The 26370-nt window shown below is 42.5% G+C and overlaps 2 protein-coding genes and 1 pseudogene across 6 annotated transcripts; 1 reads left to right on the forward strand and 2 right to left on the reverse strand.

Moving 5' to 3' along the window:
• Window positions 1–2956: 2956 nt before the first annotated feature.
• On the reverse strand, window positions 2957–13450 carry LOC101939715 (uncharacterized). 3 transcript variants are annotated; one of them, XM_005290273.4, is made up of 5 exons: window positions 13250–13450; window positions 10561–10716; window positions 7848–7976; window positions 7617–7754; window positions 2957–3993 (listed from the first exon to the last, which is right to left on the reverse strand). In XM_005290273.4, the coding sequence occupies exons 1-5, from the start codon at window positions 13448–13450 to the stop codon at window positions 3943–3945; spliced, it is 675 nt and encodes a 224-aa protein (XP_005290330.1). In that variant the 3' UTR covers window positions 2957–3942. The 3 variants fall into 3 exon arrangements, with proteins under 3 accessions (XP_005290330.1, XP_005290329.1, XP_065452429.1); XM_005290272.5 differs by having other exon boundaries at window positions 2957–4963; XM_065596357.1 differs by lacking the exon at window positions 13250–13450 and adding an exon at window positions 13048–13176 and having other exon boundaries at window positions 2957–4963.
• Window positions 13451–13530: 80 nt separating this feature from the next.
• On the forward strand, window positions 13531–25494 carry BBS12 (Bardet-Biedl syndrome 12). Of its 3 annotated transcripts, none has more exons than XM_065596355.1 (3): window positions 13531–13690; window positions 21552–21693; window positions 23158–25494. In XM_065596355.1, the coding sequence occupies exon 3, from the start codon at window positions 23174–23176 to the stop codon at window positions 25346–25348; it is 2175 nt and encodes a 724-aa protein (XP_065452427.1). In that variant the 5' UTR covers window positions 13531–13690; window positions 21552–21693; window positions 23158–23173; the 3' UTR covers window positions 25349–25494. The 3 variants fall into 3 exon arrangements, with proteins under 3 accessions (XP_065452427.1, XP_005290328.2, XP_065452426.1); XM_065596354.1 differs by having other exon boundaries at window positions 13554–13690; window positions 21552–21637; XM_005290271.4 differs by lacking the exon at window positions 21552–21693 and having other exon boundaries at window positions 13532–13690.
• Window positions 14700–14866, reverse strand: LOC112059748 (U4 spliceosomal RNA; annotated as a pseudogene).
• Window positions 25495–26370: the final 876 nt, after the last annotated feature.

Raw genomic sequence — 26370 nt, forward strand, 5'->3', positions numbered from 1 at the left:
GCCTGATAATTACCTCTGATCTCTGACCCCAGCCTGACTCTGGCTGCTGCCTATTGATCCTGTTTTTAGTGATTACTCTGATCCCTGCTTATTGACTGCAGCCTTGTGACTTGTGAACACCAGCCCAGCTGTGACTGCTAGGCCAGATCATCTAGGCCCTGGTCCCTTATGGTAAGTAATGGGGGACTTCAACTGCCCAGACACCTGTTGGAAAAGTAATATGGCAAAATACAAAATTTTCAGTAAGTTTTTGGAATGTACTGGAAACAACTTATTTGTTCCAGAAATTGGAAGATGTAACCAGGGAGCCTGTCATTTTAGATTTGATTCTGACTAACCCAGAGGAATTAGTAGTGATTCTGAAGACGGAAAACAATTTGAGCAAAAGTGATCATGAAATGATAGATTTAGTAATTCCTAAGAAAAAGGAGTGAGAGCAGAAGAATAAGGACAATTAACTTAAAAAAGGAGCCTGTAACAAACTCGGAGAACTGGTAGGCAAGGTCCCATGGGAAGAAAATCCAAAGGAAAAAGGAGTTCAGGAAAGCGGGCAATTTCTCAAATAGACAATATTAAAGGCACAACTGCAATCTGTCCTGATGCAAAGGAAAGAAAGGAATAGTAGTAAGAGGCCAATATGGTTCCAGTAGGTGCTCTTTAATGACCTGAAAATCAAAAAGTGGAACCATGTACAAATTGCTAAGAAAGGGTACAAAAGAACAGCAAAAGCATGTAGAAACAAAATCAGAAAGGCTAAGGCAAAAAACGAGTTACCGCTAGCAAGGTACATAAAAGGCAATAAATGTATTAGGAGCAAGAGAAATATGAAGGAAAGTGTAGGTTCTCTACTTGGTGGGGAAGGAGATAACTGATGAAATCAACAAAAATCATGTGTTTATTGCCTATTTTGCTTCAGTCTTCATTAAAAAGCTAATGGTGACCACACTCAACACAATTAATATTAACAACAAGGGGGAACACAAGCCAAAATAGGGGAAAAAACAGGTTAAAGAATATTTAGATAAGTTAAATGTATTCAAGTCAGCAGGGCCTGATTAAATTCATCCTAGGGTACTGAAAGAACTAGCTGAACCAATTCTGGAACTATTAGCAGTTATGGCTGAGAACTCCTAGAGGATGGGTGAGGTTCCAGAAGATTGGAGAAGGGCAAACATAACTTATTTTCAGAAAGAGGAACAAAGAAGATCTGGGGAATTAAAAAACAGTCAGCCTAACTTTGATATCTGGAAAGCTACTGGAACAAATTATTAAACAATCTATTTGTAAGTAACTAGAAAATAATATTCCATACTCAGAGTAGTTATCAATGGTTTGCTGTCAGACTGGGAGGGTGTATGAACTGGGGCTCTGCAGGGATCTGTTCTGGATCTGGTACTATTGAATATTTTTGTTAATAACTTGTATAATGCAGTGAAGTATACTTATAAAATTTGCAGATGACACTAAGCTGGGAGGGGTTGCAAATATTTTGGAGCAGGGGTCGGCAATGTTTGGCATGCGGCTCGCCAGGGTAAGCACCCTGGCGGGTTGGGCCAGTTTATTTACCTGCTGAGGCGGCAGATTCGGCCGATCGCGGCCCCCACTGGCCGCGGTTCGCCGTCCCGGGCCAATGGGGGCAGCGGGAAGCGGCGCAGGTGAGGGATGTGCTGGCCGCGGCTTCCCACCGCCCCCATTGGCCCGGGACGGTGAACCGCGGCCAGTGGGGGCCGCGATCGGCCGAACCTGCCGCGTCAGCAAGTAAATAAACTGGCCCAGCCCCCCATGGTGCTTACCCTGGCGAGCCGCGTGCCAAGCGTTGCCGACCCCTGCTTTGGAGGATAGGATTAGAGTTCAAAATGACTTTGACAAACTGGAGAATTGGTCTGAATTCAACAAGATGAAATTCAATAAAAACAAGTGCAAAGTACTTCACTTAGGAAGGAAAAATCAAATTAAAAACTACAAAATGGGGAACAACTAGTGGTACTGCTGAAAAGGATCTGGGTTTATAGTGGATCACAAATTGAATACGAGTCAATGTGATGCAGCTGCAAAAATTCTGGGGTGTATATATAGGAATGTCGTATGTAAGACACGGGAGGTAATTGCCCTGCTCTACTCAGCACTGGTGCGGCCTCAGCTGGAGTATTGTGTCCAATTCTAGGCTCCACATTTAAGGAAAGACGGGGACAAATTGGAAAGTCCAGAGGAGAGCAACAAAAATGACAAAAGTTTTAGAAAACCTGATGCATGAGGAAAGGTTAAAAAAACTGGTCATATTTGGCTTTGAGAAAAGAAGACTGAAGTGGGACATAACAGTCTGCAGATATGTTAAAGGCTACTATAAAGAGGCCAGCAATCAATTGTTCTCCATGCAGTAAGAGTGATTTAGGTTAGAAATAACTTTCTAATTGTAAGTTCTGGACTAGGCTTCCAAGGTGGTTGTGGAATCTCCATAATTGGAGGTTTCTAAGAACAGGTTGGATGAACACCTGTTAGGGAAGGTGTAGGTTTACTTGGTCCTGCCACAACGCAGGAGCTTGCATTTGATGATTTCTTGAGGTCCCTTCCAGCCTGACATGTCTATGATTGTTAAAATTCACTAGAAGTAAGATCTACTCCAATTCAAAAAACTGTCCAAAACTTCAGATTGAGGAGATTAATTAACAAGCTCATCCCTTTGGCCAAGCTACAAGGTTTCAGCACGAATAGGTAAATTTATGTATGTTTTTCCTAGCTTCAGAATCAATCTATGTTTAACTGTGAGTAATGTGATTAGGGTAGGAAGAAACTAAATGCATCACAGGTAAAACAAGAGTCATTACCCTTTTCCTGTTGCAGCATTCAAAAACTGTACAGTCACTCTAACAAGTTCTGGGATTCCCCCAGTCTTCTAGAGGCTGAAATTTCCCTTTTCTGAATAGAATTGCTTAGCGTAAGAAACTTTTAATCAGCATGCCAGGGAAAAAAAGTTTTATTTGACAGAACATTTAGAGGCTATGCATTTCTCTTTTGGAAAGTCTTATCAAATACAGAACTAAAAAGTTTGTCCAGAATTGCTGTACACACAGATCAAACAAAGTGATATTTAGATAGTACATTCAATTTCCTGAACTCAACTCCACAAGTAGTATACTTGCAAATTTGTTTTATTTCACTTTATACAAAGTTGAAACATGTATTTTTAAAAAGCTTACAGTACCATAGGTCACATCTACTGCAGTAGAAAAAGTTAACATTGACTTGGGAAAATAAATGTTCTAGTTCATATGGGCTCTATTCAATACAGAGGGCCATCCATGGATTTGAGCCCACCTCTATATAAGTTAAGTGTGGCTTAGCTTATATAGCGGAAGATCAGTACAGAGCCCGAAGCTAGAACGATTCTAACAAAACATATCAGCTCTGCATCTGCAAATCAAGAGTTCACATAAACTAACTCTCCCCACTTCCTTAGCTGGGACTAGCTTTCCCCTGCTGGGGCCTTGCAGCTGAAAAGCAATTGCAAGTGTTACACTCCCCCTTCTGAGCTCTATTTAAGAGCTGTAATCAAGAGAGATACTGTTTAGGTTTTATGGCCTTCTTACAACTTTTCATTTGGTTGTCTGACAGTGAATCAGGGATAATTCCCTCTGGATTCTGTCCTTAGATGACATGTTAAGCCTCGCTGCCATATGCTTGTGTGCAGAAAGGAAATGTTGAGAAGCCAGTTAGGCTGAAATTGGCAATACCTGAACATTCTCAAAAACATGAGTACTCCTATAAAATAAAAATTAAAAAGCAGCTCCCATATGCATAGAATTTCTTAATTTGCTAGTTCTTGACATCTGTGTAGTATAACAAATTATTTCTCTATTATCAAGGTGCGATCAGATTGTATGAAAGTTGTAAATTTACTCTTGTGCACACAGCCTGGCCTTCAGTGTTGCCTACAGGTGAATTTCACTCCAAGTAAGAATAGTAGAAACTCAGTAATGCTTCAGACATCAGTACCTGGGAGAAGACAATGATTTATATATATATATATATATATATAGTACAACTTTGATAATCTAAACAAAATGAGAAAAACCAAATTCAGATAAGCCAGATTTCAGACAATCATTTGATTGTGAAATGAAACAACATCTAGAGAGAGCCATGTACAATACAACTTCTGTTATCCCAAATACCTTGCTATCTGCTACTCACATACCTGCCACAGGTTCCCAACGCAACTGGCCACAGGAATGGTGTTTCGTAAAGAAACAATAAAGATGGATATGCAACAGATTTTTGATTCCTTAATAGAAATAAACATGGTAGCCACCAAACCTGAAAGGCTTACAAGAAAATAAAAATATTGGTCTTGTGCCTTTGTTTCTTTCGGAAGTATAAACTCAGCTTGTAATTTAATTTAATTTAATTTTTAATGCATTAGAAATATCAAGAAAGTCAACTCTGCTCATCCCTAGGTTTGCTGGAGAAAATGTGTATTATGGGCTCTCACATCTTAAATGAAGGGGAATGGGTTTTGTTTCCAACAATGTCCTTTCTCTAAAGTGTTAGTCAGTGAACTTACTTACATTTAAAAACAAAAACAAAAAATTGAGTATTAGTTTGACTAACTCTACTTCTCAGCTTTCACTCCTGGGATGTCTCATTTCACTAGTTCTTCTGTCACCCACAGTCTTCCAAGCTATATAGGCCTTCCATTTTTATCATAAAAAATAAAATAAACGCTATCCAAAAAAGAAATGGAACAAAAATACATCCCCTTATAGGCCTTCTTTATATATTATGAAACATCAAAAAAAGGGTGCAAGCTAATATTTTTTAAAGTCTTTTCCACGTCACCTTTTAAAACAACCCTAAGAAAAGGCAATAGCAAACATTAATATAGGCTTGTCTTCTTCATGATTCTCAAAAATTCTTGCTCATTTACTTCTCCATCTCCATCTCGATCAGCTTCATCAATCATTTCCTGTAAAGAATATTTTTAAGACTAACAAGCAGACTCAACACAAAACCTTTTATTTACTTTAAAGTAGGGCTCTCAAGCGATTTAAAAAAAAATTAATCGTGCAATTAAACAATAGAATAACATTTATTTAAATATTTTGGATGTTTTCCACATTTTCAAATATATTGATTTCAATTACAACACAGAATACAAAGTGTACAGCACTCACTTTATATTTATTTTTATTACAAATATTTGCATTGTAAAAAACAAAAGAAAGTATTTTTCAATTAACCTCATATGAGTACTGTAGTGCAATCTCTTTATCATGAAAGTTGAATTTACAAATGTAGAATTATGTGCAAAAAATAACTGCATTCAAAAACAAATCGGTGTAAAACTTTAGAGCTGACAAGTCCACTCAGTCCTACTTCTTGTTCAGCCAATCGCTCAGACAAATAAGTTTGTTAACATTTGCAGGAGGTAATGCTGCCTGCTTCTTGTTCACAATGTCACCTGAAAATGAGAACAGGCATTCGCATGGCACTGTTGCAGCTGGCATCCCAAGATATTTACATACCAAATGTGCTAAAGATTCATCTGTCCCTTCATGCTTCATCCACCATCCAGAGGACATGCGTCCGTATTGATGACAGGTTCTGCTCGATAACAATCCAAGCAATGCGGATCGACATGTGTTCATTTCCATAATCTGAGTCAGATGCTACCAGCAGAAAGTTGATTATCTTTTTCGGTGGTTCAGGTTCTGTAGTTTCCACATCGGAGTGTTGCTCTTTTAAGACTTCTGAAAGCATGCTCCACACCTCATCCCTCTCAGATTTTGGAAGGCACTTCAAATTCTTAAACCTTGGGTTGAGTGCTGTAGCTATGTTTAGAAATCTCACATTGATACTTGCTTTGCGTTTTGTCAAATCTGCAGCGAAAGTGTTCTTAAAATGAACAACATGTGCTGAGTCACGTGAGACTACTATAACATGAAATATATTGCAGAATGTGGATAAAACAAAGCCAGAGACATACAATTCTCCCCCAAAGAGTTCGGTCACAAATTTAATTAACGCATTATTTTTTTAATGAGCGTCATCAGCATGGAAGCATGTCCTCTGGAATGGTGGCCACAGCAAGAAGGGGCATATGAATGTTAGGCATATCTGGAACGTAAATACCTTGCAATGCCGGCTATAAAAGTCTCATGCGAATGCCTTGTTCTCACTTTCTGGTGACATTGTAAATAAGAAGTGGGCAGCATTATCTCACGTAAATGTAAACAAACTTGTTTGTCTTTAGTGATTGGCTGAACAAGAAGTAGGATTGAGTGGACTTTGTAGGCGCTAAAGTTTTGCATTGATCAGTTTTTGAGTGCAGTTATGTAACAAAAAAAATCTACATTTGTAAGTTGCATTTTCATGATAAAGAGATTGCACTACAATACTTGTATGAGGTGAACTGAAAAAATACTATTTCTTTTGTTTATCTTTTTTATAGTGCAAATATTTGTAATAAAAAATAATAATGAAAACTGAGCAGTGTATACTTTGTATTCTGTGCTGTAATTGAAATCAATATATTTGAAAATGTAGAAAAATATCCAAAATATTTAATAAATTTCAATTGGTATTCTATTAACAATGTGATTAAAACTGCGATTGATCATGATTAATTTTTTAATCGTGATTAATTTGAGTTAATCGTGTGAGTTAACTACGATCAATCGACAGTCCTACTTTAAAGTATATGAAAAAAATATAAAAAGCAAACAAGTTTACACCATGAAATATTTAATTATGCATCTACATTTGGAACACGTTTTGGGTCTAATGCCATATGCCTCATGTACGCTAAATTCCTACTGAATTCAGTGGGTCTTTTGTCTGGTTGGCCAGAACAAAAGTGGTTGTTACCCCTATAAGAGCTACCTCTGCAACTGAAGGCAGAGGAGCAAGGAGGAACAGGAAATGGCTGGACCAGATTGGAGGAGACGGCCCTTCCAGGTGACTGGGGATAGGGTGGGGGATATTTATACCGCATAGTTCCAGACAAGCCCGGTCACTGGGATCAGTGATGGGGGAGTGACCACCAAGCCCCACTCTCCTCTAGGGCAGGAGTTACTGAAATAAGTGGGGCAACAGATTTAGACACAGAGCTAAGGGGATGGGGATCGTCTATTGGGGGGGGCGTTGCCTGGGACTTGTAGGGTAAACATGCTGTTGACCTCCATAGAAAAGCTTTACACAACTGTTGCAGGCTAATAATTGTTACAGAAACTGCAGGCTTCCCTGGGTGGGAATGCTTGGCAGGTGTAGTTCCGCATGGGCTCAGGTTTTGGATACGGGAATAATATAACTAGGTGGTGAAGACCAAGCAATGGGGTAGGAGTCATTAACAATTGCTGCTTGTGTTTCCTTCTGATTGTATCCTTTTGGGTTTCTATTTTGAGATGGAGAAGGGTGAATTAAGAAAATAATGATGACCTGCACTGTGTGATTTATTGCTGGGTATTCTCAGATATTTTAGGTGAATAAAGTTGTGGCCTAATGAAAACATATCTATTGCCTCCTGTCTTTCTTTCAGAATAGCCTGACAATTTTGCCTGACAGAGCTAAAGAACTGTCCCAAAGTTTGTTGGGAAATGATTACTAAGGTCAGAATTTACCTGCAATTCTTCATCTGTTAAATTCTCTCCTAGCTCCTTGGCAACTCTCTTTAAATTTTTGAAAGAAATCTTTCCTGTCCCATCATCATCAAATAATCTGAAGGCTTTCAAAATTTCTTCTTTTGAATCTTTCTCATTCTAAAATGAAAATCAAGAAAAAATAAAAACCCATTGTCTAAATGTCCTCATTCATTTATTGCATTTGATTTTTCAGACGAAGTAGATGATTACCATTTTTTGGGTCATCATGGCCAAAAAGTCTTCAAAATCAATGGTGCCACTTCCTTCTTTGTCGATATCTGCTATCATTTTTTTAACTTCTTCTTTCTTTGGCTCAAAGCCTAGAGCACGCATTGCTACCTGCAACAAAGAGCAATTCAGTTAACATACACAACAAGATGCCACTAGAATTATACCTATACCATTTGCATTAAGCAGTGTTTCAGTTCTTTTCCTCAAACTGCAACTATAACTTAAAACATATAAATCACAAAAATTCTTATCTACATTTGTCATCCTTTTAATGATTAATGGTAGCATTACATGGTAATGGCATTTTTCCTTTGGAGTGGAGTAGTTTTTTGTGACTTACCGCTCTAACAAAAACAACATAAATTTCTTACCTTGAAAATCAATATGTAATTTATTTTACAGATTAATTGAATTGTTGAACTGGGACTTCAAGTCTCTGCAGGTCTCCTGTTCCCACTGATCCTACTCCTATTGAACTGTACAGCAAAACTCCCACTAATGTTAAGGTAAGGAGGAACAGGCCTCAAGTAAATTATAAAACTTAACTATTCTACTTATTGATATATAAACAGTTAAAAGGAATCCCCATTCCTAGCTCTAGGGACTTTTGATATTTATTTAAAGAGAAAAAAAACCCAAACCTAGAAATGTAACAACTATTAGGTATTTAAGGTCCTTTAAAATCAGTCAGTAGGACAGTCAGAAAACAAAATCCCTGCCATTTTCGGGCCATAAACAAAATACAAAACATAACTTTACAAACATGTCATTTAGACCAGGGGTTCTCAAACTGGGGGTCGGGACCCCTCAGGGAGTTGTGAGCTGTCAGCCTCCATCCCAAACCCTGCTTTGCCTCCAGCATTTATAATAGTGTTAAATATATTAAAAAGTGTTTTTAATTTATAAGGGGGGTTGTACTCAGAGGCTTGCTATGTGAAAGGGGTCACCAGTACAAAAGTCTGATAATCACTGATTTAGACTGTCATAGATGGGGTTAACAGAAGGTATTTTTAAAATTAAATTTTGTACCTGCAGTCTTTCAACACCTTGAACTATGCTTGCTGCTACTCCAAAAATTATTATTTATATAGCATCAGCAGCATGCTAGGTGCCTGAAGCAAATTTAATTTAGAAAGATTACATTCAGTTTCAAAAATACTTAGATTAGAGTGGATTTGGGGTATGTTTCGATCAACCAAAAATTTGTTTTCTGTATTTCTGATCAAGGAAAATTGCTATTTTTTTTCTTTCCATTTCAGAATGGAAGAAGTTTCAGAGTCACGAAACTCCTCCCAAATGGAAAAATCCAGTTCCTGAACAGCGCTAGAAATCATGAATGCATGTGACATATTGAATTATTTTATGTAAGAAACATATTGCAAATTTCTGTTATCTTAGCAGCTAAGTTCCTCCATTTGTTCTAAAATTAACTCTTTTACATATTATCAATATATTAATTAGATCAGCCAGACTGTGCTGACAAGGATTAGTGTTTAAAGTCACTGAAGTCAACAGGAGCTGGGAGTAACTCAACACATCTGAAAATCCAGCCTGCGATTTCTCCAGTTGGGCACCAGGGCTCGATTAATGCAGGAGCTTTAGGGGCTGCAGCCCAGGACTTCAGGCGAAGGGGGGGTCCCCCAAAAATAAATCCATAATTGTATACAATTCAGTGGTCACCAACCTGTCGATAGCAATCAACTGATTGATCCTGGAGCCTCTGCCAGTCGATCGCGATCTCTGGGCCACTAAAAGTCCAGCGGCGCAGCAGGGCTCAGGCAGGCTATCTGCATGCCGTGGCCTCACGCTGCTCCCAGAAGTGGACAGCTGCTGGCATATCTCTGCGGCCCCTGTGGGGCAGGTTAGAAGCACCTCTGCCTGCTGCCCCAGCACTGTCCCTGCAGCTCCCATTAGCCGGTTCCCGGCCAATGGGAGCTGCGAGGGCGGCACTTGTGGGCAGTGCATGGAGACACGTTGTCCCCCGCCCCCCAGGGTGCACAGAGACGTGACAGCAGCCGGCCACTTCCAGGAGTGGCGTGGTGCCACAGCATGCAGACAGGCAGCCTGCCTGAGCCCTGTTGTCCCGTCAGCCGGGAGCCGCCTGTGGTAAGTGCCTCCCGGCCAGAGCCTGCACCCAACCCCCTGCCCAGGTCAGAATCCCCTCCTGCACCAAACTCTCTCCCAGAGCCTGCACCCCTCAACCTCTCCTGCACCCCAACATTCTGCCCCAGCCTGGAGCTCCCTCTTGCACCCAAACTCCCTCCCAGAAAGAAACGAATATAACACCTGTTCTAAGGTAAGAAGTAGGCTATTTTGAATTAACTACCTATATTCTACATGTTTTAAGACTGAAATGTTACCACAGAACGGCTTTATGTTAATTAAAAGGCAAGTTTAGTATAGCATTAATAGTCTTGATGCCATAATTGTGATCATTTTGTTTTAAATTAGGAAAGACTTGTATACAGGGGCCCCACAAAATCTAATAGTCCCAGGTTCACAGGAGAATTAATTTGACCCTGTTGGGCACCCAAGCATTGGTTTACATTTGTAAAATTTAATTCTCAGAAAACAAGCCATTTCATATATTATTTGTGACTGACAATGCCAGTCTACAACTGAGTTTGGACACTGGTGAATAGAGCAGGTCAAGAGCTACAGCTTTGAAAATAAACAAAGAAAAAGTTACAACCTTCAGTTCTTTTACATCAATGCTTCCAGATCCATCAGTATCAAACAAATCAAAAGCTTCTCTGATCTCCTGCTTTTGTTCTTCAGTCAGTTCTGGTTTCAATCCACTTTTCTTCCGCTGGGCAGCACCCAAGCCAGCTTTTCTGTAGTTAGATGCCTTCAATAAATGAATGAAAGACAAAAGTTAGTAAAGACCCATTTCTAAAAAACAAACCAAAAAATACTCAGCAATAGTAGAACAAAGATGTTGGCTCAGTTCTGGCCAGCACCCAGTATCCTTTTGCTCAGAGTATCAGGAACTACCCCAAAGAGAAAGTGTTGAGCTTTTGGCAGCATGGGATAAACACTTTAGCTAGATGTTTCTGCCAGAATCAGCAATTAAATAATTAACATTGTTTACGCAAACTGTCATCTTTTAGTGGCAGTATTAACATACTACTTAGATGACTGAGGATGTTTATATTTCTTGACTACTGTTTCAGTCTGTCTGCAGAGAACACAGCACTAATTTAACCTTGAAAATGTTAAGAGAAATCTATCTTCACAACCATAATGGCTAGCACTATAGGCTTCAACTTTGAGCATGACTGAAGAGTACCTCAATACTTGTTCAGCACAGAAATGGGAATGCTTATTCTGGGATTATTTGGAGCTTGCCCTGGTTAAATTAGAGCAGCCTCTGAGCTGCTGTAACTTGTACTCTTTAATTGGCACCCTGGGCCACAGAAACCAGAAAATGGCGAGTATAGCACCTAGCTCTAATACACCCCTAAGTCACTGGCAGTCAGAGAGAGGAAAGGGGGCTGGCTATGTAGGAGCCAGCTATGCAGGGTGTATTCCCCAAGTAGTATAAAGGGGACATATTCCAATGGAGAATTGCATTCCTTCCTCCTCCTCCTTTTTCTTTTTTTAAATTTAAAGCTTAGAATCTGGAGTACAATTCTGCAACAGGAATGGCAACTTCCACTGCATCTCTGAACACAAGAGGCTTCAGCCTGCTTTCAGTCCTGATGCTTGACTCTGCCTGGGTTCACATGAAGACAGTATTTAAAAGTTCAAACTTTATGGGCGAGAAAAGTAAATAAAAAGTTTATTACAATGGAAGTTTAATTTTGCACTTAGTAGGAAAAGTTTCTTACCCCTAACTTTCTGTCAGTAGGAATGCCATTAAAATAAAAAATTTTAGATTCTATTTTGGGTTGGAATTTTATTTTTAACGTGACTTGTCCATACCAGGTTGGCTTAGGAACCCATTATTCCAGCAAATCTCTCTCACTTTTCTTTCCATTCACATGGCTGCTCCAGATTTTTAATATTTAAAAACCCCTAAGATATGACATTTAAGTAATAGAGGGACTCACAGGGAGACACTCTAATTGAAAAGGAAGGATAAATTGTTATACAGCAGAGGCCCAAACCTACTGTCTTTGAAAATTTCCATACATCCAATTGACCAAATGGACACTACTTATTGTTCTTTCCGCACATTTCAAATTTTAACACTGCACAAATTCTTCAGTGCAAATATTCCATTTGCATTCTTTTCTTGCCCACATAATTGCTGTGTATGCTAACTGACAGTCAGACACCAGAACAGGGTAAATTAATTAGGAGAGCACATTTACCCATTCTAAGTGGCACTGTGTGTGTTCCCTGCATGTTACCACACCCAAAATTCAAACTGCAGATTAGCCACATTTGGTATTTTATCTCTACTAGACAAAAAAGTGACATCACTATGTCACCCCGGAAAAAGGAATTTTTACCTGTCCTCCTGGAATTAAACTTGGGTAAGCTTATTTTAGCATCCTGCAATCTAGCCAAAATCAATAATGCCCCATAACATAAAAAAAAAGTGAAATAGGTGGAAAACCTGAACAGACTAGTTTTCCAGGGACTGAGCAGCAGCTCTTCAAGGTGAGCTCAAGTGTCTTAGCCTCTCTGACACTTTCTCTTGGTGTAGCTCAGAGAAACAATAGGGCTGATTCAGACAGGTGCTTACCAAGGACCCCAGATCAAGGGAAGTGTGTATGGATTAATAGTCACATGGGGATGAGCCACCATAGGGCATATCCAAGCAAATACAGGATACTCGCTAATCGGGGGTCGCCCTAGCTATAACTTAAAAAAAAAAAAAAAAAAAAAAAAAGGCGGAACCAGACCCGGTCCTTGAATCAACCCCGAAGACCCAGAATCCCCTGCACGAGGCCAGAATCTAGCAGCCTGTCTGACCAGAGCTGAAGAGGCTCCTATATTAACCCTTTTGCAGGATGTCCACGATTTGATTTGTTAGTCTCTAAGGTGCCACAAGTACTCCTGTTCTTTTTACGATTTGATGGTAACAGCTTTAAAAACAATAGAGCCAGTGCTTAGAGCGAACACCACCCGCATGCCAGCTTGGTTGGAACCAGCCCTGCACCTTCCCCCTCCATCGCAGCTTTGCCCAGAGAGCCCAGCACTGGTTACTGCAGCAGGGCTGGGATCCCACCTCATCTTCACACAGGGCGGTCAGCCTCGCCGCTTTGGGTCGGGACGGACTGTGCCACGGTGCCCAGGCCCGGGGGTTGGCAGCTTGTCTCCCCCAGGCCTGGGGAAGGGTTCCCGGCGCGCTCTGATGGCTGGGGCAGGTGGGGGCGGATTTACCAGGCCAGCCCTGCTAGGCGCGGGGGGGGGGGGGCGTGCACACTCACCATCCGACACGCGGCACTGGGGCTCGTGGGGCTGATGCGGGGCGTCAATTGTTCTACCACCAACCTACACTGAGCGCCTCTCCTGGGTCCGGCAGCGCGGCTCGTCCAATGACCAGCGAGAACGCCCCCGAAGCCCAGTCCGCCTCCATACTCAGGGCCAGTCAGGTGCGGCGGGCATTGTGAGGTCACACCGAACGCCATGTTGCCCGTTGGCGTGGATACACACTACAAACGCAGGCGTCGTTGTCCCGGCAACAAATCCCCGTTTTAGTTGCCGCTGGGAGCTTGGGCGCATGCGCCTGCCCGAAACAACAGAAATCCCGCGCTACGTGCGCGGCTGTTCGGCCGCGTCTAGAACAGAAGTGACTCCCCTCCGCGGGCGGCCCGGGCCCCCCCCCTGCGCGTGAGGGAGAGCGAGAGAGGGGCTGGCGGCGGAGAGCGGTCAGTAGTGCGGGCCGGGGCTCAACGGCCGCAGGGGCGGCGGGTGTCCCGATCCCACACGGGCAGCAGAGCAGCCCTGCCTCTGTCGAGGGCCCAAGCCGCGGAACCCGGCTTTCAGCTGCTGGGGCGAGTGGGTTTTGTCCATTTCCCAGCTGGGGTAACAACAGCCCAGCCGGGGGTCGCGCTAGTAACTCCCGCGGGAACCCGTGTGCTGCAGCCTTCTCTCACTCCACTGCTGGGCCAGCGCCTGTGGGGCGCGTGGCTGGCGGGGAGGATGCACGGTGGGGCCAGCACCTGTGAAGGATGGGCTGCCAAGAGAGCCTCCCCGCTGAGACACCTTAGCAATGGCTCCGAGGGGCTGGTCTAGGAGGAGGCATTCCTGGGAGAGAAACTGTCTGGGGGGCTATGTGGTTTCCGACTTGAGTACAATACTAGATAGTCCGTGCGCTTGGCAAGACTAGGTTGGGGGAGGCCTCTGCTAATGAGGAAAGTCTGTTCTAGTGCCTAATCACCTTTAGCCAATTTGCTCCTTCACTCTCTTTCATTTTTTAAAACTGATATAATGTACACAGTTGTTTCCCTGTGTGTTTAACAGAGCTGCAGACCCTTCTTTAGGGAAAAGGAATGCAGGCTTATGAGACTCGGTCACTGGCCACAACAATTTATGAGAGGCTGTCACGTGCCCTGTAGATTGAGCTTTTGAAGAATACCTTCCTTACGTGCAAACAGGCAGAGTCAGGAATGCAGCAGGAGACAGTCTGATGCCTATGCACCCAGTCAGGGCCCAGTGTGTTCTGAGATAGGGTGACCAGCTGTCCTGCTATTACTGGGACCATCCTGTTATTAGGGGTTTGTTTTATATGGGCAACTATACATCTGCTCCCTCTTCCACCCCCCCACCCCCACCCCCAAAAAAAGTGTCCTGATTTTTCACACTTGCCATCTAGGCACCCTAGTTCTGAGATGCTGTGGAATTTACCATCCCTGTTGCAAAATTTAACTTCAGGTTCTCCTTAATTTAAAATAAAAAAAGGAGGGGGTAATTCTCCATTGAGTTATGTGTCCCCTTTATGCCACTCTGGCAATGTTTAAAGGACTTAGGGAATAGTTTTCAACTAGCAATAATCACGCCTCGGATTAACCTCATTGGCTATGATACTGCCACTGTGCAACACCTTGCATAAGTGGCTACTGCACAGAAGGTCTCCCTTCTCTGCAGCTGCTGGTGGCTTAGGGATGTAGTAAGGTATGTCTACACAACTGCTGGGAGCATGCTTCCCAGAGCAGCTAGATAGAGCCACACTAACTCCACTTAAGCATGCTAAAAATAGCAGGGTGGCTGTGGTGGCATGGGTGATATCTTGGGCTAGCCCCCGAAGTACATAGCTGCCCAGCCCCCCAAGTATGTATTCAAGTGAAAAAGAAATGCACTCTTTTAAGACTCAGGCTTGGTCTACACTGCCAACTTATGATTGTAAAATAGCTACATAGTTGAGCAACGCAATTATACCAACCTAACTCCAAGTGTAGACTGTGTTATGTCAACGGGAGGGCTTTTCCCTTCAACATAGGCACCACCTCCAGGCACCAGCCCAGCAAGCAGGTGCTTGGGGCGGCCAATGGAGAGGGGCGGCATGTCCGGCTCTTCGGCGGCAATTCGGCGGCGGGTCCCTCACTCCCTCTGGGAGCGAAGAACCAGCCGCCAAATTGCCACTGAAGACTGAAGCGGCAGCGGTAGAGCAGATCACGATCGTGGCTTTTTTTTTCTTTTTGCTGCTTGGGGCGGCAAAAATCCTGGAGCCGACCCTGATCACCTCTCGGGGAGGTGGAGTACTCACACTGACCAGAGAAGCTCTTCAGTCGGTGTAGGTAGCATCTTCCCTAAGCACTGCAGAAGCACTAGTGCAGCTGTGCCACTGCAGTACAGTAAGTGTAGACAAGCCCCCTGTCTCTAGCCAGAAAAAATTCTGAGAAACTGTCAGTCTCCAAATAGCAATATGCTTGAGGTAGATGGGATAAGGAATTGCTATTACTCTGCATGGTTCATAGTAAACTAAAACATTTTTCAGCTACCTGTTTTCCAGTAACTGCAGCTGCACCAGGGCTAGCAATGGGGTGTGTGGGTGGGTATGTACGCTTATGTGCAGACAATTCAGCAGTTTTTACTAACACTTCATGATAATATACTAAGAGCTGGAAAATTGATTCAGAATTTTATAATCTGGAAAGACCTTTAAAGATTAAGATGCTACTGGGGAAAGCAAAGTAAAGTAATACAAACATACAGTCTCTCTTTCTGCTTCAGATTGTAAAAATAAGCTGCACATTTTAGGCCAAAAAAGATGATGCAATGAAACATACTCTTTTTCTAGAAAAGAGTTTTCTTCTGCTCTGCTGTTTACAGAGGATAGGATTTCCAGTGGAGTTGAGTATCAGGGGGTAGCCGTGTTAGTCTGTATCTACAAAAACAACAAGGAGTCTGGTGGCACCTTAAAGACTAACAGATTTATTTGGGCATAAGCTTTCGTGAGTAAAAACCTCACTTCTTCGGACCAGTGGAGTTGGTCCTGTAAGTCAGGTAGGGTTGGTAGAAACCCATTAAGGCAGTCAAAGGGTCTCAGGGCAGGTCTTCACTACAGGGGGGGGTCGATTTAAGATACGCAAGCTGAATTCGACGTATCGGAGCCGACTTACCCCGCTGTGAGGACGGCGGCAAAATCGACCTCCGCGGCTCCCAGTCGACGGCGCTTACTCCCACCTCCGCTGGTGGAGTAAGAGCGTCGATTCGGGGATCGATTGTCGCGTCCCAACGAGACGCGATAATTCGATCCCCGAGAGATCGATTTCTACCCGCCGATTCAGGCGGGTAGTGTAGACCTAGCCTGAGGCTAGTTAAAACATCACACCGCCTAGGTGACATAGTTATGCTGGAAGAACCCCCAGTGTAGATGCAGCTGTGCTGACAGAAGAGTGCTTCTGTCGGTATAGCTGATGTCACTCGGACGTGGCTTTCTGTTGGCATATACTGTGTCTACACTACGGGTCTTTGCCAGCATAGCTATACCAACGTAGCTAGGCTGGCAAAGCATTTGCAGTGTAGACAAGGCCTCAGTTTCTCCACTGATGCTTCTCCATAGACAATACCACCTCTTACTCTTTCGTTATCTTACAGGGTCTTCCTCCTTTTCTTTCTTCATTCTTCCCTGGCCTTTTCTGATTTAGGTAACTTGAAAATATAACCCAAACTAACTTTCTTTTTTTTTCTTTTCTTTTTTTTGGATAGGTGGAGAAAGGGGGGAGGAAGAAGTATGAAACAATGAAATTCTAAATGCAATGTCTTGTATTACATGTTGATTTCCTGTGTTACAGTCACGTGTATGTTATGGTTATTACCAATATAAATGTATGCATGATGGAAGAGAAAAAAGTTACAAACTTTTACAGCTCAAAAATGAGTATCACTGGCTCTTTTAAATAAAATGTCTCAAGCAAAAGATACCCAAATTGCTTTATGACCTGATATACAAGTTATACATAGCACTGTAGGGATTACTTCACATCTCTAGTATATCCTATAGGCTGAAATGAAGCATCTGTTTTACAGCAGCAGTCCAGATTTAGGGCAGGAAGTGAGGATTACCTTTTTCAGTTGAAATACCAGGGGAAACTTTAGGTGAACAGCCTGTAATTGACAGTGTTGGAATTTGACCATAGCGCTGGTGTGGCTGCCTCTGTTTTACAGAAGGTGCCACAGTATCTGTTATCACAAATCACAGGACTTTGGTTTTTCATCTCATCTGATAGACAGTACCTCCAGCACCAAGGTGCCTCTTAACCCCCATGCAGAAGCACAGGTTCAGGCACATCTTCCTCAACAGGTAGAAAACTTTGATGGGACTGCTGGTGATTGGGTCAGTCCCAGTAGAAACAGAGAAAGAACAGTCATTGGTGGAGTGGAGGTGTGTGTGCAGGGGTGGCCCTTCCCCCCTTCAGAGGCTTTATCTACTCACTGGCCAGCTAGAGAGGAAGGGAGCGGATTGGTTTCTCATTTTCCCCTTTCATAATTTAAACCCTAGTTTGGCCCATGTGGAGCCTCTTTTTGCTCAGCAGCCCCACCCTGTTACCTGTAAGTATATTTTCACAGCTGTGTCTTGCAGATGCTGCAGGTCTGACCAGTTGCCTGTCTGGAGGTCAGGAAGGGGTTTTTCTTCTATTGGGGACAAATTCTCATAGTTCTGGTAGAGTGTGGTTTTTTTGGTTTGTTTTTGTTTCTCCCCCCCCTCCCCCCCCCCATCATCCTGGAGGTGCACTTAGGTTAAATAGGAATAGGATTGAGGCCAGGTCTACACTAAAACGTTAGGTCAACCCAGCTCTGTTGTTCAAGAGTGTGAAAAAGCCAACCTAACTACAGGTGTAGTCAGTGCTAGGTTAATGGAAGAATTCTTCAATCAACCTAGCTACTTGCCTCTCGGAGGTGGATTAACTACAGTGACAGGAGAACCCCTTCCCTCACTGTATTAAGCGTTTTTGCTGAACCGCTGCAGCAGTTTAAGTGTGGACATAGCTTTAGTAGTTGATAGGGATGTTAGTTTGTTGCACCTTGCAGCCACTTTCCAGTGCATTTAAAAAGGATTCCCAGAAGTAGAAGACCTGGGCTTTGTGCTGATGGGATGCGGAAGAACCTCATGGCCTTCACGGGCTGATGCTTCCTACCATTTGATAGTGTAGGGGACAATTTCCTGGTGCAAGTGCTGGAGGAACCAACTAGGGGCAAAGCTTTTCTTGACCTGCTACTCACAAACAGGGAAGAACTAGTAGGGGAAGCAAAAGTGGATGGGAACCTGGGAGGCAGTGACCATGAGATGGTCGAGTTCAGGATCCTGACACAAGGAAGAAAGGAAAGCAGCAGAATACGGACCCTGGACTTCAGAAAAGCAGACTTTGACTCCCTCAGGGAACAGATGGGCAGGATCCCCTGGGAGAATAACATGAAGGGCAAAGGGGTCCAGGAGAGCTGGCTGTATTTTAAAGAATCCTTATTGAGGTTGCAGGAACAAACCATCCCGATGTGTAGAAAGAATAGTAAATATGGCAGGCGACCAGCTTGGCTAAACAGTGAAATCCTTGTTGATCTTAAACGCAAAAAAGAAGCTTACAAGAAGTGGAAGATTGGACAAATGACCAGGGAGGAGTATAAAAATATTGCTCAGGTGTGCAGGAGTGAAATCAGGAAGGCCAAATCACACTTGGAGTTGCAGTTAGCAAGAGATGTTAAGAGTAACAAGAAGGGTTTCTTCAGGTATGTTAGCAACAAGAAGAAAATCAAGGAAAGTGTGGGCCCCTTACTGAATGAGGGAGGCAACCTAGTGACCGAGGATGTGGAAAAAGCTAATGTACTCAATGATTTTTTTGCCTCTGTCTTCACGCACAAGGTCAGCTCCCAGATTGCTGTACTGGGCAGTACAGCATGGGGAGAAGGTGACCAACCCTCTGTGGAGAAAGAAGTGGTTCGGGACTATTTAGAAAAACTGGACGTGCACAAGTCCATGGGGCCGGATGCGCTGCATCCGAGGGTGCTAAAGGAGTTGGCGGGTGAGATTGCAGAGCCATTAGCCATTATTTTTGAAAACTCATGGCGATCAGGGGAGGTCCCAGATGACTGGAAAAAGGCTAATGTAGTGCCCATCTTTAAAAAAGGGAAGAAGGAGGATCCGGGGAACTACAGGCCAGTCAGCCTCACCTCAGTCCCTGGAAAAATCATGGAGCAGGTCCTCAAGGAATCAATTATGAAACATTTAGAGGAGAGGAAAGTGATCAGGAACAGTCAGCATGGATTCACGAAGGGGAAGTCGTGCCTGACTAACCCAATTGCCTTCTATGATGAGATAACTGGCTCTGTGGATGAGGGGAAAGCAGTGGATGCGTTATTCCTTGACTTTAGCAAAGCTTTTGATACGGTCTCCCACAGTATTCTTGCCACCAAGTTAAAGAAGTATGGGCTGGATGAATGGACTGTAAGGTGGATAGAAAGCTGGCTAGATCGTCGGGCTCAACGGGTAGTGATCAATGGCTCCATGTCTAGTTGGCAGCCGGTTTCAAGCGGAGTGCCCCAAGGGTCGGTCCTGGGGCCGGTTTTGTTTAATATCTTTATTAATGATCTGGAGGATGGTGTGGACTGCACTCTCAGCAAGTTTGCAGATGACACTAAACTAGGAGGCGTGGTAGATACACTAGAGGGTAGGGATCGGATACAGAGGGTCCTAGACAAATTAGAGGATTGGGCCGAAAAAAACCTGATGAGGTTCAACAAGGACAAGTGCAGAGTCCTGCACTTAGGACGGAAGAATCCCATGCACTGCTACAGACTAGGGACCGAATGGCTAGGTAGCAGTTCTGCAGAAAAGGACCTAGGGGTCACAGTGGACGAGAAGCTGGATATGAGTCAACAGTGTGCTCTTGTTGCCAAGAAAGCTAACGGCATTTTGGGCTGTATAAGTAGGGGCATTGCCAGCAGATCGAGGGACGTGATTGTTCCCCTTTATTCGACATTGGTGAGGCCTCATCTGGAATACTGTGTCCAGTTTTGGGCCCCACACTACAAGAAGGATGTGGAAAAATTGGAAAGAGTCCAGCGGAGGGCAACAAAAATGATTAGGGGTCTGGAGCACATGACTTATGAGGAGAGGCTGAGGGAACTGGGATTGTTTAGTCTCTAGAAGAGAAGAATGAGGGGGGATTTGATAGCAGCCTTCAACTACCTGAAGGGGGGTTCCAAAGAGGATGGAGCTCGGCTGTTCTCAGTGGTGGCAGATGACAGAACAAGGAGCAATGGTCTCAAGTTGCAGTGGGGGAGGTCCAGGTTGGATATCAGGAAAAACAATTTCACTAGTAGGGTGGTGAAACACTGGAATGCGTTACCTAGGGAGGTGGTGGAGTCTCCTTCCTTGGAGGTTTTTAAGGCCCGGCTTGACAAAGCCCTGGCTGGGATGATTTAGCTGGGAATTGGTCCTGCTTTGAGCAGGGGGTTGGACTAGATGACCTCTTGAGGTCCCTTCCAACTCTGATATTCTATGATTCTATGATTTAGTAACCTCTGTCCCCGTCATGGGTGGTGGGGATACTGATAGGATTCAGAAGAGTGAGCTGAATCCTAGGGGTAAGCTGAGAGGGTCTGCTCTAAGTTATTGGTTCATTTGGTAGGAACCTTGTAACTCCTGCACTGAAACCATTTAAAATGTCTGGTATGTGACCGTATGGGTGACAGGACAGCAAGTTCCCCACAAGTTTAATGAAGCTTCAGCCTGCTGCTTAAAATCCATCCTTGTGTCTGTCGTCATTCGCCACAGTGTCTGGATAAATAAAGAAATAATGATGTAACTGGCAAGTAAAATTGTTAAGGATTCCACTAATGAAAAAGGAGGATTGTTTGTGGAAAACACTGATATATAGCATGACAAGCCTAGATTATTACCACAAGAGGCTGCCAAGAAAAATTGCCAGAAACACTTAGGCCTTTTTTTCTTTTTTTAGGTGCACATTCCCCTTCCCATCCCTCTTCAGTACAATTTCAGAAGTTAAAATGAGTTGCTTATTTAAAATCCTATTTTAAAAATAATCACAGTAACTACAGACATGGAATAAAATTATTCTGAGTCAGTGATTCTCTTGGAACTGACTTATATTTTACTTAAGTCTTACTAAGTAAATTAAAAGAAAGTGGTGTTCAATTCAAACTTCAGTGGTTCCTTTAAGCCTTAGTTCAGAGGTAAGATACTTTTGGCTCGTTGTTGTGGCCTACAAAGACATTGCATGGAACAAATGTATAAATTAACCTGTAAAAATGTTGGTGTCTTACATGCAGAACTTTAAAGATTTACTAGGCAGCCTCGTTAATGGAATGGAAGAGGGACAGGGGATGTCATGAAAAGAGACAAGGATGAATAAATGGTAAAGGCAAAGTTATGTGGGGACAAAAAGCTTGATCTTGACTGTGGGACAGGAGGGTAAGTCATTGGAGGAATTCAAAGACAGGGTGACATGGTCAGAACAACAAACAAGGCAGATGATTTTAGCAGTGGCATTTTATATAGTCTGGAGGGGGGATTATGTGGGTGTCAGAGAGGCCAAAGAGTAGAAGGTAATATATTAGAATAGGAGGGGTTGGACAAGAATTTTAGCTAGAGGGTCAGTGGGAAAAGTTTGGATCTTGGGACATGTCTACATAGGGACACTCAGGAAAGTTCAGATAAATTAACTAAACTTGTGACTTTAAATAGCATTAGTTAAAGCTTATTAAACCCCTGTGTGGATGCTCTTGGTCAGAAGTAAAGTGGTCTTAGTTTGCTTTGGCTTAATTCACAGTGAATTAACTTTCCTGAGTGACATGCCCTTAGAAATCTTGTGATGAGAGAAGCAATATAATTTGTAAATGGCCTGAACGTTTGGGGCAAATAAGGTGGAGGAGTCAAAGAGGACAATCTCTTTGGGCCTGAGTGACAGGGAGGAGAGCGGATGGTTCCACACTGAAAGAGGCTGTGGGGTGGAGAGGTTATATAGGGAAAGAGAAGGCATTCAGTTTTGACACGTTAAAGTGATTTAAAATTGTTTTTCTCTGAGCAGTGCCATTGAAGTCCAAGCTGTAAAATCTTTGTATTTTATTCATGAGGCATAAAAAGTATGGCTTTAGACCAGTGGTTCTCAAACTTTTGTACTGGTGACCCCTTTCACATAGCAAGCCTCTGAGTGCAAGCCTCCTTATAAATTAAAAACACTTTAAATATATTTAACACCATTATAAATGCAGGAGGCAAAGCAGGGTTTGGAGTGGAGGCTGACAGCTCACGACCCCCCATGTAATAACCTCACGACTCCCTGAAGGGTCCCGACCCCCAGTTTGAGAACCCCTGCTTTAGACCATTTTTTCATGACTATATTAGGAGATCCTGCCACTGAATGGGAATGGAATATCTTCATGGAAATATGGTAGCTGGTCCCTTTCCAGCTCCGTTTGAAGTCAGTGATATCACTAAGGGTAGTAAAACCTATGCCTACTAGTGTTTGCAGACAAGATATGTTTCCAGATGCATTCTGAATAAGACAAATGCAAGATTTGACATAAGAAAAGAAGTCGGGAGAGGAATGGTTTGGGTATGGTCTTAAGGAGTGGTGGTCTTTTTTATTATTAAATCTGATCTGCTTTATTAAATAAAATATTTGATTTATAGGGTAAAATTAAAATAGCTTTTAATTTTGAGAAAAAAATCTTCTGTAATGTCGTTGCAGTGCAACATTTCAACAACTGCATGCGTCCAACGTGAACATTTTATAATACAATACATGCAGTGTAAAATTACTTCACCCAATCTGCATTCAGTTAATTTTTGTTAATTATATATTGTGTACTGTTAATTTTTTGTGAAGTCTAGTACAATAAGAACAGAAGCAATAAACTTGTATTTTGTTTACAGATATTGACTGCTGATCATGGCTTTCAGAAATGTGAACAGAAGACGTCACATTGGACTTCAGCAGCTTTCATCTTTAGCATCAATAGGAAGAACACTTTTAGGGCCAGTAAAATCATATAAATTTATTGTAGATGAAAGCACCAGTGAGAGTGTTTTGACTTGTTCTGCAGTTAGACTTCTTGAAAGTTTGGATTTAACTAGTGCAGTGGGACAGCTTCTTAATGAAACAATTCAGGCACAGAACAAAGAATATAAAACTGGAATGACTACCCAGTTATTTCTTATTGGTGCATGGAGCAGTGCTGTACTTGAATGCCTTCAGCAGAATGTTCCTTTTTCACTAATAGTATCTGTGATGTCTGAAGGATTGAACTCTTGCAGTGAAAAAGTCCAGTGTCTTCAGCTCTCAGTACATGATTCGTATAAAGGGCCTGATTCTGCTCCCATTCACTTCAGTTCTAGCAGTTTGGGGCCCCAAATTATTGAAAATAAAACTCCTGGTATTGGAGCTAACAGTTTTTTAAATCCTCTTGTGCATATTCTTAAAGAGGTTCCTGTATCTAAAGAAGAAAGTGTTCCAGAAGGCCTTCATTCTCATCAAGCAAGCCCTTGCGATCTTCGTAACAGATGTTTGAATTCATACCTATGCCCTACAGACTATATAACACCCTCATTGGTTGAACTAGTGGGCAATAAAACTATGCCTGCAGTTCCTGGAAGCAGTTTGATTGCATCCAGCTATACCAAAAGAACAAGATTAACTCATAGTAGATACTTTAACACTCCAGGAAAAAAACATTGTTCGCTCCAAGTAGACAGTTTTGGGGGACCTCCCATTGGGCCTGCAGCATGTCCTTATGAATTTAATGATTTTGAACAATTGGCAATGGCTCTTAGCCATGGGAATCAGTCTAGCATGAAATTGGTACAGGATATTGTCAGATGCCAGCAACAAGTAGCTGATCACGCAGGTTCTTCTCAATTTAATATTGCAGAAGTTGTGACATGCTGTTTACCAGGATTGTCTGAACATTATTCTTGTGTGTGTCCAGGGTATATCACTTTAGTATCACCAGAGAAAGCCACTGTTACCAAGCAACTTCAGGATAGACCGCTTCAGATTCTACTTGTAGATGGTGATCTAACAGAAAAGTATCGTCACTTGGGATTTAATAGACCATCAAATGTCCGAACAATATCGGAAAATGTAGGCTTACAAGAAAGTAGCTCAGAAAGTTTATGGATAAATTGTGTGTTAGATATTTTAATAAAAGCAAAAGTAAATTTAGTTTTGGTAAAAGGAAATGTGTGTGAAAGTTTAATGGAAAGATGCATCCTGAATAACATATTGATAATCAATCCAGTAACTCTCAATGTGCTACATGCTTTTGGGAAGGGCACAGGAGTGCAGCTGGTGACATACCTTTCCCAGGTAAATAGTCATTGCATGGGTAGCAGTGTCTGGGTGGATTTCTGGAGAACTGGTGACTTGAGCACAATGGAATTGGATAACAAAGTGCCAATCAGTATAAAAGCTGAAGGAATTCATCTGGTAACAGCTGTGCTTAGTAGCACAGTAACTTCAAAGATGCAAGTCACTGAAGATCAGTTCTGGACTTGTGCTTATCGCCTGCATCATGCTCTAACTGACCAGAAAGTTTTTCCTGGAGGTGGTGCTGTTGAACTGTTGTGCCTCAGTCATCTTAAGACGCTTGAAGAACAATCATTAAAGCAACCACATAAAAAACCTTCAGGGGATTTTTACATGTCATCTGGTTGGCTGACAAAATCATTGACACAGTATAAACCAGTTGTGCTTAAAGCTCTGGCAAGTGGTTGGCATCAGTACCTTTCAAGAGTCATGTGTAACACTGCTCATTATGCCTCAGAGTTCGAAGCAAGCGCTTCCATTGAGCATCATCTCAAAAAAGCAGCAGACTGTGGTTCTCCTTCAGCATATATCCTGAAAGAGTTCAATAAAGGAGCTAAGGTCATGGTGGATTTTGGTCTTTCAGCTAAACCTGAGGAGGCTGTAAAGATATATGACAATGTTACACCCAAGGTGGAGGCATGGCGCAGAGCTCTAGACTTGGTGCTATTAGTGCTTCAAACAGATGCTGAAATTATCACAGGTCCTAAGAGAAATCAGTTATTAAATTCACATGTATCCAGTGAGTTCATATTTTTATAGGACATGGTAGGCTTTATTTAGGACTCTAACTCAGTGGGTGGAAAATTTGCAGGTACACAGTGTTTGTGCAGCTATAAAGCAAACTTTTTAGGGGTTATGCCAATGATATTTACAAATAAAATTCAGCATATGGATCTAGAAACAAACTAGATAATGCTGTAGCTTTTACTTTCTAGAAATGGAGTTTGCATCTGGGTGTCCATCCAATCTACACTGTGATAAGGTCAAATTGATGCATGAGAGAAGTATGAAGCTGCTAGGTGGAGATACTAATGGAAATGAGCTCACTGTCTCTAAGCAACAATAGTGCCTGTTTGTTCCCATGCTCTCTCTATTAACTCTCCTCCCCACTTCTTATGCTACGTGGCATAGGAAGCAAAATACAGCTCCAGACTCTTCAGGTGAAGAGAAAAGGCTGAAATTTGGTCTGGGTTTCTGGCATGTTTGTGCTTTGCAAAACTGGCGGGGGGCAGCTGAGGGCTTCATCCACAGATTTCCCTTTACTACAAAGTCAGTTCTTGCCCTTATTCACCTGCTACAGCAGAGGAGTAACACCCTTCTGTCTCAACTGCTGATTTTGTGGGTGTTCTGTGATTTTTAAGGGGGCTTTGCTTTGTCTGTCTACACTCGTTTCTTATTTCTAGTGGGTTTTTTCACATAAGAAACTTCAGGTCTTGTCTACCCTGTTCCTGGAAGAGCTTAGATGACTCAAATACTAGTGAGATTGACATCACAAGTAACAAATGTTTTTTAATTGCCCTTTTTTTTTTTTATTTGTGACCACCTTTTCCACAAATGCCTGATGCTGTTGAGAGGGACGATTCAACACTTCACCCATTTAGTTAAGGGTTGAGAAAACTTCTCTGTTTCTCTGGACTTCTATGAAGAGCTCAACCAAAAACAGGGAAGAGAAATCTTTATGCAAAAAGTACAATGAGGAAAACCCTACATCTTGTGCCTTCTGTGTGGATGAGGAAATGGGCACTCTTTCTTTGCAGGTCCCATTCTAAGTGCTTCAGAGA

The sequence above is a fragment of the Chrysemys picta genome, chromosome 5, assembly GCF_011386835.1.
Source record: "Chrysemys picta bellii isolate R12L10 chromosome 5, ASM1138683v2, whole genome shotgun sequence".
NCBI lineage: Eukaryota > Metazoa > Chordata > Testudines > Emydidae > Chrysemys > Chrysemys picta.

Coding starts and splice junctions, on each gene's coding strand:
- LOC101939715 (XM_005290272.5), bottom strand. CDS start 13,450: ATGGCGTTCGGTGTGACCTCACAATGCCCGCCGCACCTGACTGGCCCT. Junction 7,977..10,560: donor TTGATGTAAAAGAACTGAAG/GTTGTAACTTTT, acceptor TCTTTGTTGCAG/GTAGCAATGCGTGCTCTAGG. Junction 7,755..7,847: donor CCATGATGACCCAAAAAATG/GTAATCATCTAC, acceptor TTTTCATTTTAG/AATGAGAAAGATTCAAAAGA.
- BBS12 (XM_065596355.1), top strand. CDS start 23,174: ATGGCTTTCAGAAATGTGAACAGAAGACGTCACATTGGACTTCAGCAG.